Raw genomic sequence first — 15,004 nt, forward strand, 5'->3', positions numbered from 1 at the left:
ATTTAATTTATTTGTCTGACTTCATTATGGGGACCGTGACTGACTATATCTTGAAGTTGTATAATATCTTCTGACTATACCTTGAAGTTGTATAATATCTTCTGACTATACCTTGAAGTTGTATAATATCTTCTGACTATACCTTGAAGTTTTATAATATCTTCTGACTATACCTTGAAGTTGTATAATATCTTCTGACTATACCTTGAAGTTGTATAATATCTACTGACAATGGAATTTGTCTTAAACGTCCTATAACGAATAGCTTATATTTCAAACGACTTTTTTTAAATAAAATTAACGGTACCAATTTTCTTGCACCAGCAATACATGTCTCTTCAGTGATGCTCGTGTCTAAAATATTTGAAATCCAAAGCTTATATAAAAGATGACTTATTTAAATTAGTATGTTGAACAATGAGATTTGTCACGATTAAGATACTTACTCATCCCAGGGTATGACCAGAGATCTAGGATATCCCAACAATCGGTTTAATGTACTACTCCACACTTCCGTTGGTTCACCTATATTATCGGTTTCTCCCATAAACACACTTTTCTCAATAAACTGCTCCTGATCGGACGATCTAAAAAATATGCAGCCAGATATAACACAATCAATATAATTTAAATTCCAATTTCAAATATATGTTGCATGTCTAGAATTTTACGATCGCCATCATGAGCTGATTGACCATTATGACAAAAGTGTGTCAGAAATCTTATCTGATATTCTTCCTCAGTCATAATAACCTTCCATCATTACCAAACTGAACAAAGAAATAACACGATGGGTGCCGGATACGGTACAGGAAATGCTTACCCTTCCTAAGCACCTGCTTTCACTCCCGGGTTTTAGTTGAGTTCGTGTTGCTTCTTATTTATTATTTGTATCTGTTGATGTAAATGTCTTTTGGTTCTATGAGTCTTTGTTTACTTTACTGTTTGCTTTCGATTGTTATTGTCTTTCATTAGCAGCATAGATCAATTGCTCTTTATATTTTTACTGTGGTTGTTATACGCATTGCAATAAAAAAAAATAACACTGTCAAAAAAAGAAAAAAAAATATTTTGAATGGATATCAACACCAAAATTACCTTGCAAATGTCAGACCTTTTCCACTGTCCGCCGATCTACAAAATTTAATTTATTAGCATTAAAAGTCCCAATTTAATTTACCCAGATTTGCATTTTTTTTTAAATAAACATAATTTATGTGGCTAGTCGCTCACATGATTTCACAATATTATGTTAATTAGTCCACAATGCCCATGTGTTTATCTGCTATCCAACTCAAGTTAGAAATATTTTCCATAAGACATTTGTTGGATACATTTGGTTTGGTTGCCGTCTTATTAACACGTTAATACATGTCTCCTTTTTTATATAGTAAACTGTCTATTTGGTTAATGTTTGTTCGTTTGTATATTTGTTTGATTTTATAGTGAATAAACTCATCATAGATACCAGGATTGAAATTTAATATTTACACCTCTACGAAAGACTCATCACTGACGCTCCATTCAAAGAATGTTAAAAAGGCCAAATAAAGTTCGAAGTTGAAAAGCATTGAGGACCAAAAATTCCAAGAAGTTTTGCCAAATACAGTCAAGGTAAAATCTATTCCCGAGGTAGAAAAGCCTTAGTATCTAAAAAAAGTCAAACGTTTTTTTAACAGTTAATTTATAAATCAATGATAATTCAAGGCAACACAGAAGTGCTGACTCCTGGGATGGTGATACACTCGGGGAAATAAATCTCCAACAGCAGTGGCATCGACGATTAAGATAATATCACAATGTTGACTTTGTACCCTTATTTTTGACAGTTTTACCTATTATGGCAGTTATTTTTGTTCACACGTCGTTGTCCATATAAAGGAATTATATGCGACTCAGTAAAAGGTTTAGTTAGCTATAAAGTTTAATCAACTATTTTTCACCTTACAAAAATGCCTGTACCATGACATTAATATGACAGTTGTCCATTCGTTTCATGAATTCGAGTTTTTGGTTTTGCCATTTGATTAGGGACTTTCCGTTTTCAGTTCAGTATTTTTGTTATTTTACTATTTTTTCGCAAAAAGGCCAATGGTTAATAGTTGTTCCGTATTATTGTAAATAACTTACGAATACCATCGGACAAAGATCAGCCCTCCTCTTATCCAAGTGTTTTCTCGGTTTTTCCAACCTTTTATAAAAATCAACACTATTGTTTAAGCAAGTAATATACAGGTTATCAAAGAACATTATTAGCTGATATCATCAAAGATATACATTAAGATTACTTGTTTAGACACATGTATGTTTGTTTGTCGGAAATGTATGTTTATACCCATGTATGTTTGTTTGTCGGAAATGTATGTTTATACACTTTTGGCTGATGGATCCAAATTATTGTCAGATTAACCAGTTATGTCCGTTAGGGTTGCTCATCAACTTTTGTCATAATGACAAAAGTTGATGAGCAACCCTAACGGACATAACTGGTGAATCTGACAATAATTTGATGACATTATAACGGAACTATTCACAACTGTCATTCAAAGAGAGGTTTACCTATTTAGAAAACCAGATTAAACCAGTAGTATCCTTCAGAATGTAAGAAGCCAGGAAAATGAATCAATCCATAATAAGCAGTAGTGAAAAACATAAAAGCGAACCCAAGTACTCAACATTCAATAACAATCTAAAAAACAAATGTTTAGCTTGCACATAAACCCAATTGTTATTTGAAAAACTATCAAAACATGTATCTTAGAAGTTATATAAACTAAAGAGATGTTTGAAATACTTTATTTGATGAGAGCACAACTAAATGGCCCAGAACACAACAGAAACACATTCAGTCTCCAATAATATGCTTATATCTGCACAACATTTAAAGAAAAATTCGACCTGAGTATAGAAAATATAAGAATGCATCTAAAACTGACTACCAAAGATTGATTTAGTGATAAAACAACATTAAGGGCTATCAAAATATACATACAAGGATAGCTTATTACTTGGTTAAAGGCACAAACATATGTTACACACTTGTATGGTTTTGGACTTTATCAAGAAAAAGATATCAACACTTTACTTGTCTACAACCTTTCCTTTTTTTGACTTTTTAAATATATGTTCATGTAATACTGGTACTTGTTTAAAACTGAAATGAATCAGGTATTGATTCCGAATCAATCTTTTACTTACAGGTTTGATAGTCAATGTATACTGGGTCATCCTCGGCTAAAGGATTTTTTGGATCGAGTGGCATGGTCCTGGGATAATATCCATTCGTTCCCTCTACTTTCAGTTCATTGCCAATTTTCTTGATTCGATTATCGATAAATAAGCCCTAAAATGAAGAATACATACAAGAAGTAGACACTTTACTCGAGCAGTCTCAATATCTAACGACATTCTGATTAAAAAACTCTTTTTTTCAGTTATTTTACTACATATAATCTGTCAAAAACAGACCTATCTCAAGATTTTGTCAGGTGCTGATATTCTGGGGTCCAGTCAAAGAAGACCAGTTCACAGGTCTGATATGGTCTGGTGCATACCTGACCACATGTCTACCAGACCACATGTATGGTCCTTGGCAGACGTGTCAAAAAGTATGTAGCAGTCTTCAAAATCACCATCGATTTCACATTAACAGGTTACGCATGTATGAACGCATAGCATTTTAAACTTATAAATTAAACGGCCAGACTTGTAGTCAGTTATCAAAGGTACCAGGATTATAATTTAGTTCGCCAGACGAGCGATTCGTCTGCATAAGACTCATCAGTGACGGTCAAATCAAAATATTTATAAAGCCAAACAAATACCAAGTTGAAGAGCTTTGAGGATCCAAAATTCTAAAACGTTGTGCCAAAAACGGCTAAAGGTTAAGGTAATCTATGCCTGGAATAAGAAAATCCTTAGTTTTTCGAAATTTCAAAGTTTTGTAAACAGGAAATTTATGCAAATTACCACATTATTGATATTCAAGTCAACACAGAAGTGTTGACTACTGGGCTGGTGATACCCTCGGGGACGAAACGTCCACCAGCAGTGGCATCGAATAATGTTAATAGTTATCAAAGGTACCAGGATTATAATTTAGTACGCCAGACGTGCGTTTCGTCTTCATAAGACTCATCAGTGACGCTCAAATCAAAATATTTATAAAGCAAAAAATACAAAGTTGAAGAGCATTTATGATCCAAAATTATTCTCCAGACAAAAATACCATAATTTGTTTTAGAACATTTACTTATTCACATGAAGATAAACATGTATGAAGTTCATTTTCCTTTTAAGTGTCAAATTGTTCCTTGCTGCTAGGCTATTGAGGACTATTTCTGGCAAAAATCATAAAAGAATTATTGTTGAGTGTTCTTATTATTTGGTATTTTTTTGTGAAAAGAAAAAGAAAACAATTTTCAGGTTTATTTTGCTCTACGCACACATTCACTAAAGAATGGAATACTTACATGATCATTAGAATGGGCAGCATTGTTACTCATTTCGGTAATCTTTGTGTGTCTAGCCTCGTCAAACGCCATAAATCCAAGACTTTCCGAGGGACCAGTTGGTATGTCAGGAAAAATTATCCAAAAACCCATTCCCTATAAAACAAAAATACATTTTATAGTGGAATTTGTGTCATGCAGTGTATAACAGAGCTGTGTTTGTTTCAAATGTATAAGTAAATAGTGTCAGATGGTTTCGATTAAATCTCCAATGGTAACCATGTGCAAAACAAAATAATACTGTAGGCTGGTAGAGGTTCTTGTTCCTTATTTTTATGGTCTGTAGCAGAAATAATTTTTTCAATGTTTTCATTTTGTTCTTTTTTGCCTGGTACCAGAACCCTGCAATCATAATTTTAAAAAAGTTACAACAATTCTGTAATAAGAACTGGAGGTTTATTGAAGCTATGATATGAATACCTTTTCAATAATCTTACCTCTGATCCAGCAGCCACATTATTACGGATGATTGTTTTGGGATTTGTTATCCAATACGAGGCTGGGTTTCTACAAGCAAAACATTGGACACATTTGGAAAACAATAGAATGAGACAATTTAAATCATTATCAGGTCGAACATAAATGTGTAGTTACAAACTGGAGACGTTATTTTGTAATAGCAACCACATTTGCTGCTTTCAAATCTATCACTTCACTTCATAAATATATATCAACATTTATTTGCAGAGCACAACTAATAAACACAGTTTATCTATACTATTAAACGAGAAGACCTCATTTTTGGTGTCGCTTCTCTTCTTTCCACAATAAATTAATCAACACGCCTCTGTGTCCTATAGGTACAGTGCATAGTGGCATTTGTCATCCATTCATATGATTATTCAGATTGAGTTATTTTTGGAGAAAAACGAGAAAAAAGGCATCCGGATATTGTTCCGTCATTGGACGAAATTATAAGTAAGATTAAACTTCCGGTTTGAGTTTTTCCGAATACTTTGAACATACATATACAAAGAATAAAGTGTATTTTCAAAATTCTATCTGCTATCATTTTCTTTTAAGTTAACTATCCACGGCAGTCACAGAGTTTATTAAATAGAGAGGGTCTGTATACTTTTCTGTATACTTTGAACATACATATACACAGAATAAAGTGTATTTTCAAAATTCTATCTGCTATCATTTTCAAGTTAACTATCCACGGCATTCACAGAGTTTATTAAATAGAGGGGGTCTGTATACGTTATCAATGACCACTATGGATCGATTTGTAAACTTCGAATATACAAAGAATAAAGTGTATTTTCAAAATTCTATCTGCTATCATTTTCAAGTTAACTATCCACGGCAGTCACATAGTTTATTAAATAGAGAGGGTCTGTATACTTTTCTGTATACTTTGAACATACATATATACAAAGAATAAAGTGTATTTTCAAAATTCTATCTGCTATCATTTTCAAGTTAACTATCCATGACATTCACAGAGTTTATTAAATAGAGAGGGTATGTATACTTTATCAATGACCACTATGGATCGATTAGTAAACTTCGAATTGAAAGTAAATACACTATATTTCTATAGTAATGAATGTTCATAATATACAGATATTGATTACAAAAAAAAAAGAAGATGTGGTATGATTGCCATGTTGAGACAACTCTCCACAAGAGACCAATATGACACAGATATTAACAAGTATAGGCTACCGTACGACCTTCAAAAACGAGCAAAGCCCATACCGCATACTCAGTTTTAAAAGGCCCCGAACTGACAATGTAAAACAATTCAAACCAGAAAACAAGCGGCCTTATTTATGTACAAAAAAATGAACGAAAAACAAATATGTAACACATAAACAAACAACAAACACTGAATTACAGGCTCCTTACTTGAATGTTCATAACATGCTAAATGTATGTTCATATTGAAATTGATAGAGAACCAAAAAATGGGAATATTGGAAATAAAGGAGGAGGGATAAAAAAAAAAAAAAAGCATTTTCCTGTCCCCAATAACCTATGACTTATGATACTTTTGCTGAAATTTTCCAGTCATTCAATATTTTACAAAATTCTTCCAACAACACTTTACATACTTCAAACTACGCTCTGAATTCCCGCGATTTCGCGGGTGTGTTCTAGTGTGTATGAATAGAAATAAAAGTTTTGTTTTTACCACTGAATTTACCTTTTAAAAGTCTTTGTATATCGCCTAACAAGTGTAATGTGGTGCAAATAATATAAAATACTTTGGTTTTAATCTGTGAAAAACTCGAATTTGATGATTTGATAGATGTTTTATCGATAAGAATTTCACTTGAATAATTTGTTAAATATTCGTTGTCTGGAATTATATTAATTAAATTTATTCCTGTGCCTTCATGGTTCTATAAGCTTTCCATTGTTGGTATATTGATTTGTAATTTTAGCTGTGAATATCACTTATGATACATCTTTGTTTGAAATGCACATCTGCTTTATGCATTTAAAAACTGTATAAACTTCCAATTTCTTATAAAACTTTTGATTCAGACTACAGTTTAACTTTACAAATTGCGAATCGTATGGCCGGATACATGTTCAATAACAATGTTTAACTCGTGATCATAACCTGATCATATTATGTTAAAAGCCAACAACTTACCCATCGGAATGGATAAGTTTACATTTCCGTGTTACAGCAACGAGATTCCCGTCTATAACTGTTCTTTTTTCCCCACCATCTTCTAAGAAAATTCCATGGCAAAGATGGTCATAGCAAACATTATCTTGAACCTGTGTATATTGGGAAAAAATACAGACCATACAATAATGCTGATTTATATATGCAGCTATATAAAAGAAAATTCCATGGCAAAGATGGTCATAGCAAACATTATCTTGAACCTGTGTATATTGGAATAAAATACAGACCATACAATAATGCCGATTTATATATGTAGCTATATAAAGTCATGAGCCTGTGATGTCGTGTGTTGCTGCATATTTCTTTTGCGTTTACTGCGTTGTACAAAGATAAGTCTATAATTTTTTTTTTCGTTTGAAGTGGTTTACATGTGGCCATTTAAACATATTTATTTATTTATAGTGGATTGGGAAACATTGAGGGATATGTATAGCTCATTATGAGGTAAATGTTTTTTTTGCCATTGCTGAGAGCTGTATGGTGACCTATAGATGCTTACATTTTCATCATTTGATTCCACAAACAAAGGATAACTAAAAATTCCACAAACAAGGTTTGACGGAAAGGTAACGATACATAAACAATGATGGACGGATAACTAAAAATCAAATGCCTCCTCAAGACGCAATTACAATTAAAGTCCATATCTAAATATAGATGTAGATAATAAGGGAAGCATTCTCTCGCATATCATGTAATTATTTGAGTTTAGTCTGTGGTTACTTAATCACGTGGTAAACTACGTACCGTTACACCATGTGACCCGTGTACTGTAATACATCTTGCAAAGGAATGGTGAATGGAGTTTTTCCTAAGGTATGGTGGATTTGGATAGTTCTCGTCATCAGTGTCATGACACATGTGGAAATGAAGAGGATAGTTTCCTGTAAAACAGATCCGTATTTGAATCACACGAAATGCATATAACTTGTAAACCCCGATTATAATAAAACTTCCATGCGCGTAAACATAATAAAATAAAATTGAGAATGGAAATGGAAAATGTGTCAAAGAGACAATAACCCGACCATAGAAAAAACAACAGCAGAAGGTCATCAACAGGTCTTTAATGTAGCGAGAAATTCCCGCACCCGGTGGCGTCTTTCAGCTGGCCCCTAAACAAATATATACTAGTTCAGTGATAATAAACGCCATACTTATTTCCAAATTGTACACAAGAAACTAAAACTAAAATAATACAAGACAAACAACGGCTCCTCACTTGGGAAAGGCGCAAAAATGCGGCGGGTTTAAACATAATAGCTCTTTTTTAAAGGATATTATGTTCGACTCAGTTGAATCATTTCAAATATCGTTAAACTATTGGAAGGATTCAAGAATGCTCTATAAGCATTCTCCGTCAAATGCAAGCTTCAACTAATTGCTGTTCGGCTGCAAGTTGTTCACATAGATATAAGAAGATGCGGTATGAGTGCCGGTGAGACACCTCTCCATCCAAGTCACTGTTTGGAAAAGTAAACCATTAAAAAGTTATGGTCTTCAACACGGACTCACACCGAACAGCAAGCTATAAAGGGCTCCACAAATGACTAGTGTAAAACCATTCAAACGGGAAAACCAACGGTATAATCTATATAAAAAACTAGAAACAAGAAACACTTATGAACCACATACTGAACGTCAGATTCCTCATTTCGTTTTAACGCATCTCATCGCTATAGATTATCTATGCCTGCAATTCCACTGCTTTACAATGTTTGAGCTCTTACCTAGACTGGTAGCTTGTCCCATGTTTTCTAACTCAACTCCTTCTACATGGACATTCTTAAAATATCGCAAAACCTACAATATAATGAGAAAATCAAGATTTTTAACTCTTGCAAACAAAATTAACTTACATTGTAAAGTTAATATTGAAAGAAGTTGACATTTGTGAAAAAGACAGACTTAATGTCATTTTACAAATGTGGTGTTGATCATGACGGAATCACTAACAATGACATTATAATGCAATACTCTTTGGGAATCTATGATTGTGTGTCCTTTTCACTTAAGGGCATACGATACAGTTTTGATTCTGTATTTACAAGTTCATGAAAATTTGCATATAGGCTATTTTTTACCTGATTAAATTAAATATGTAATAGAAAATATACCTTAATGTGCTACTTTTTGGGTAAAATGAGGTCGAAATTTGATATATTTGCTCAAAATTCAGATGTGTGGCCGTAATTTCTTTTTCGAAAGAAAGACATTACTTTTTTGTTATAAAAGATAAACACAAATTGTTTTTTGTTAAATAATCGGTAATTTCTGTATTTTATAAGTATCATTAAAAAAATATGCAATTTTTTATTCATAAATAACTCATATTTATCAAATGTTCATGAATTGAGGAAAAACGTCATTTTTTTACAGCATGTTTATCAAAATTAAAAAAAATCCTCTATTTACAGTTTTATAAAATTTGGGTCACATAATCTCCCTGCAAAATGAAACAAAATTGCCGTTTTGAAAAATAGGGGTCCATGAACTCGTTTTCAAATTAAATCAGTTAGAATGATAAAAATCAGTCGAAAAATGTATCTTTTCCCGATATGTCAAAGTTTGACGTCGCGAAAATAACATTGTACGTTAGCAACGTCATTACCTCCCCTGTAACTGTATCGTATGCCCTTAAGGGCATACGATACAGTTTTGATCCTGTATTTACAAGTTCGTGAAAATTTGCATATAGGCTATTGTTTACCTGATTAAATCAAATATGTAATAAAAAATATACCTTCATGTGCTACTTTTTGAGTAAAATGAGGTCGAAATTTTGTATATTTGCTCAAAATTCAGATTTGTGGCCGTAATTTCTTTTTCGAAAGAAAGACATAACTTTTTTGTTATAAAAGATAAACACAAATTGTTTTTTGTTAAGTAATCGAATATTTCTGTATTTTCTAAGTATCCTAAACATTATGCATTTTTTATTCAGAAATAAGTCATATTTATCAAATGTTCATGAATTGAGGAAAATACCTCATTTTTTACTGCATGTTTATCAAAATTAAAAAAAATCCTCTATTTACAGTTTTATAAACTTTGGGTCACATAATCTCCCTGCAAAATGAAACAAATTGCTGTTTTGAAAAATAGGGGTCCATGAACTCGTTTTCAAATTAAATCAGTTTGAATGATAAAAATTCAGTCGAAAAATGCATCTTTTCCCGATATGTCACAGTTTGACGTCGCGAAAATAACATTGTATGGACCCCTATTTTTTAAAAATACTTTTGTTTCATTTTGCAGGGAGATTATGTGACCCAAAGTTTATAAAACTGTATATAGTGCAATTTTTTTTATTTTTGATAAATATACAGCAAAACATTACGTTTTTTTCTCAATTCATGACCATTTGATAAATATGAGTTATTTCTGAATAAAAAATGCATAAATTTTTAGGATACTTATAAAAAACAGAAATTATAAATTATTTAACAAAAAAAGTTTTTTGTTCATCTTTTAAAACAAAAAAGTTATGTCTTTCTTTCGAAAGGGAAAATACGGCCACAAATCCGAATTTTAAGCAAATATTCAAAATTTTAACCTCATTTCACTCAAAAAGTAGCACATAAAGGTTTATTTTTTATTACATATTTGTTTTAATCAAGCAAAAAATAGCCTATATGGAAATTGTCTTCAAACTGTAAATACGGGATCAAAACTGTACCGTTTGCTCTTAATTAGGTTAATATAAAAATATCTCGATTGAAATAATGTACCATTAGTACGATTTGAAGGATAAACATTCAAACCAAAAACCTGATATTCTACACCGTTGGGTATTTTTTGCCAAAAGATTTGACAATGTGTTGATATATCCTTGTGTTTCAATGAACTGGTGTAGTGTGATCGACATGTATGAGTACAATATGGTAGAAATGGTCTTTAAGATAAATAACAACAATAAGGGCGCGCTGTCCGTTTGATTTCATTTTAGTGACATGCGTGTAGTGATAATTTTTCTCTTTTTCTATGTATATTAGAGAGGTGATTATTTTGTGTTTAATGTGGTAAGATTCTCGGTTTATATTATGAGATAGGAAATTCGAATTATTGTGTTCTTCTAATGAAATTCTAAATTCATTGATGTTTTTAAACGTGTCATTAATTACCTTAACGTGACCGCCAAACGTATCATATGAAAAGTCAGCACAGTTTCCATTAGATGCGGGACAACTTAATTGGGTTTCACCTCTTACTTTTATGTTCCGAGTTAACAATGCGACCTCACCACGCATGTCAACATTATTTTCAAGTTTTGACCAATGAACAAATTTCGGAACAACTACAATGTAATAATTTAACATACAAAATTAGTCAACATAACTCTTTCACGCACATGTCGGAGATTTATTTAATACATGATTAATCGACTGAATTATATTTCATAAACCATCGGCCACAACAAATGGATTACCCCTATAAAAAAACTTGAAAATAATAAAATAAACACAAGATAATTATGTGAATGTAATTATTCGCGATGAAGTTTAATTTTCACTGTTTCAATTCTCCACAATAATTTTAATTTTTAAGAAAATGACTACTTACAGTCAGCACGGACCTGCTTTTGGCTACAAGTATTACAAGTTACAACAGAACCAACTTCTGCTTGCTCCATGTCGAAATCCGTCGAGGTAAAAAGGATCTTGTCATCTTAATAAGAAAAACATCAAGGAGGTAAATAAAATGATGGCACTACGATATATATCTTGAGTTATTTCGATACTTTAGTGCTATTGTTAAATAATTTGTTTACATGTTATCTATATCAAAAAGACTGTCAAAGATAATGTATCATCTGGTTAGATAAAATCTCAAATTTAAAGCAATTAGATTTGCCAAAACTAAAACATCGTATATATATAATGGGGCGCAAGGACCTGTTTTCAACGTCGTCGGGAAAGGGCCTTCACAAATCCCAAAAGATTTACGTTAGGACTTGAGGAAATCATTATATATATTTTTTTCGAGATCTGGAGCGAATGCTTTTTTATCGGGAATTTTGGATGACTTCCAAATCCTACCCTCGCCAATATTGATTAACACACGCACGTGGTACTAATACAATATTGATGTCAAAGCCTGCCCAAGTCAATAAGCCTCATGGTTTTTATTCTCTCGAGAATATATGGTGTTGATGGCAGATATTTGAGAGATTCGTGCGTTAACTATTGAAAGTTTTTGTCGAAAACTTTGGGAGCTTTCGAATTTGACGACTGGGTGTTTTATTCTGCGGATGCCCTAAGTCACAGTTTATTTATACTTTTAAGCTCCTACCTGGTTCCAATGTTTGTGCATTATCAAATAGATCTATTGTAGGATAAGCTCGGTCATGGTCGTAAACCAGAAAGTCGACATATGTTGAACCCCATGAACCGGTCTTGACTTGACTGATTGACACTATTTTCTGGTTTGCAGCGATAAAATCCATGGAAACGGTAGCTACACGTACATCTTCTGCAGAATTGTTCAGATCTTCAACAGCAGAACTGGTATCACCTTGCATTGACATGAAATAAATATTACCTAGCTTATGAATATTGTCAAGTTTAATTTCTTGTATATGCCTAACGTTGAAGCACAACTCAGAGTAATATTTTATATTCATTTCGTTTAGAAAGGCTCTGATAAACAGCTGATAAGTACATGTACAAATGTACATAAACATATGCCTTTTCAATAAAGCTTCATCGCATTGGATGAAATACTTAAAAGTTATCTTCCCTATTCCTTAAATTCTTTAATTTAAAAAAGAAAACTGTTAATTAAAAACTGACTGTCCTTCACCTTTAATAACTATGAAGGTATATGCATCGTCGTTGTCTACATCTCGTATTCTAGAAGCTCCCAGAGACTCAATAGTGTCATAAACGTCAGACAAGTCAGCTGTGCCAACCAATGTTCTCAACAGGGCGATACCAACAACACTTCCTGCAGATATACCTAAAATAGAAAATTACTGAATTATCAAATGAAATACTACATTACAAATGAAAAAATGAAGGATGAATTAGATTTAACAAAGCACCAAGCGTTCCGACCGACCGACAGTCATTTCGGGTTGTAATTTGTCTATGCGTATTTTGACAAATGTCTCCGCTAAATATATAGAAGACTAACTATCAATAACGGGATCAAATAATGCCAGTCTCCTGTTTGTAAAGTGCTCGTTCTGAACAGACAATTTGTGACATGAAACTCTTTCAATGAAAACGACGACTCACTGTCAATAACTTGGCCAAATTCTGTTAGTCCCATGTTGGGTTGTATCCGTTCTGACTAGACAAATACACACTTTTTAGGATAACAAATACTTACTATCAATAAAGGAACCAAATTATGTCAGTCCCCTGTTTGTAATAAACTCGTTCTGAGCCGACAAATAAAACATTTTTGTCTTGATGGCTTGTTTAGATACAGCATTAAACTAGTTCTGACAAGACTAGACAATTGAAATACTTTCAAGAAGAACGAAGACATACTGTCAATAACTGGGCCAAATTATGTTAGAACCCTGTTGGGAGTGTATCTGTTCTGATCATCAAATAATACTCTTTTAAGGTTAACGAAGACTTACTGTCAATAAAGGGACCAATTTCTGCCAGTCCCTTGTTGGTAAAGTACTCGTTCTGACCAGACAAATAAAACACTTTCGTCTTAATGACTTGTTTTGATGAAGCATCAAACTCATACACGCGTAAACCACTAAACCAGTCTTGATCTGTTAATGAAGTTTTCTGAAATATATTTCCCTATAATTTTTTAATGGTTATAGATACAAAAAATTTACATAGTGAAAAATGCTTAGTTCTTCAAGGGGCAACTTTGTTACATAATGACTGTATTTGTTTTACCATGCTGTAATGGACATGATCCCCATTGATGGTTGATAAAAAGACATCCAGCCAACCAACCAATCAATCAATTATTCATTGCATACATGTTTCCGTCTCATGTGTTTGATCTGGGATCAGAGATCTCATTTGTTTCTTTTTCGCTTGTTTCAAGAGACTCTACTTGTTCAATCAACCAACCAATAAACCAATCAATCAATCAATCAGTGCATGCATATTTCCGTCTCATGTCTTACATGGGGTCCAAGATCTCATTTGTTTCTTTTTTGCATGTTTCAAGATACCATATCCACCGTTTTTAACCAACCAATCAATCAGTGCATTCATGTTTCCGTCTCATGTGTTTAATATAGGGTTAAAGATCTTGTTTCTTTTTTCGCTTGTTTCAATAGACCCTATCCAACGTGCTTAATCAATCAATCAATCAATCCATCAACCAACCAACCAACCATTCAATCAATGCATGCATGTTTCCGTCTTGTGTGTTTAATACGGGGTCCAAGATCACATTTGTTTCTTTTTCGCCTGTTTCAAGAGACCCTATCACACGTGTTAAATTGATCAACCAACCAATTAATCATCCATCAACTCATTCAATAAATCAACCAACTAATTAATCATAGCTAGTGAACTGTGATCAAAATGTCAATTTCTTACAATGACAAAAGAAATACATTGTGTACATTCCGTCTCTATACATGTTGTCTGTTCCACATCCCCACCTAAAAAGAAAAAAAGTTCGTTATTTTAAACCCGCGTCACATGATGTCTCCTCAATCTGGCGCGAGAGTCGAGCGCTGGACCTGAAATAAAATTAAAACTTTCCAAACAAAACATGAAACTTCTCCGGTAACACAATAATATAGACCCCTTCCAGAAACAAACAAACAAAAAAACAAACAAAAAAACCAAACATACATACATACATTTCAATCAATCATGTTTCAAAGGGGGAAAGACCGTTTACAATTGCT

The 15,004-nt window shown here is 32.8% G+C and overlaps 1 protein-coding gene across 1 annotated transcript in view; it reads right to left on the bottom strand.

Moving 5' to 3' along the window:
* LOC134718239 (uncharacterized) overlaps window positions 1–15,004 on the bottom strand; it is a 65,359-nt gene that overhangs the window by 11,995 nt on the left and 38,360 nt on the right. The window contains exons 29-42 of the mRNA XM_063580733.1: window positions 13,754–13,913; window positions 12,964–13,119; window positions 12,454–12,675; window positions 11,725–11,829; window positions 11,286–11,458; window positions 8,892–8,964; window positions 7,909–8,045; window positions 7,120–7,250; window positions 4,949–5,018; window positions 4,473–4,607; window positions 3,199–3,343; window positions 2,131–2,191; window positions 1,099–1,134; window positions 447–587 (exon numbers count right to left, since the gene is read on the bottom strand). Coding sequence (XP_063436803.1) covers window positions 447–587; window positions 1,099–1,134; window positions 2,131–2,191; window positions 3,199–3,343; window positions 4,473–4,607; window positions 4,949–5,018; window positions 7,120–7,250; window positions 7,909–8,045; window positions 8,892–8,964; window positions 11,286–11,458; window positions 11,725–11,829; window positions 12,454–12,675; window positions 12,964–13,119; window positions 13,754–13,913 — 1,745 coding nt within the window. The remainder of the gene's footprint in view (window positions 1–446; window positions 588–1,098; window positions 1,135–2,130; window positions 2,192–3,198; window positions 3,344–4,472; window positions 4,608–4,948; window positions 5,019–7,119; window positions 7,251–7,908; window positions 8,046–8,891; window positions 8,965–11,285; window positions 11,459–11,724; window positions 11,830–12,453; window positions 12,676–12,963; window positions 13,120–13,753; window positions 13,914–15,004) is intronic.

The sequence above is a fragment of the Mytilus trossulus genome, chromosome 5 (genome assembly GCF_036588685.1).
Source record: "Mytilus trossulus isolate FHL-02 chromosome 5, PNRI_Mtr1.1.1.hap1, whole genome shotgun sequence".
Lineage (NCBI taxonomy): Eukaryota > Metazoa > Mollusca > Bivalvia > Mytilida > Mytilidae > Mytilus > Mytilus trossulus.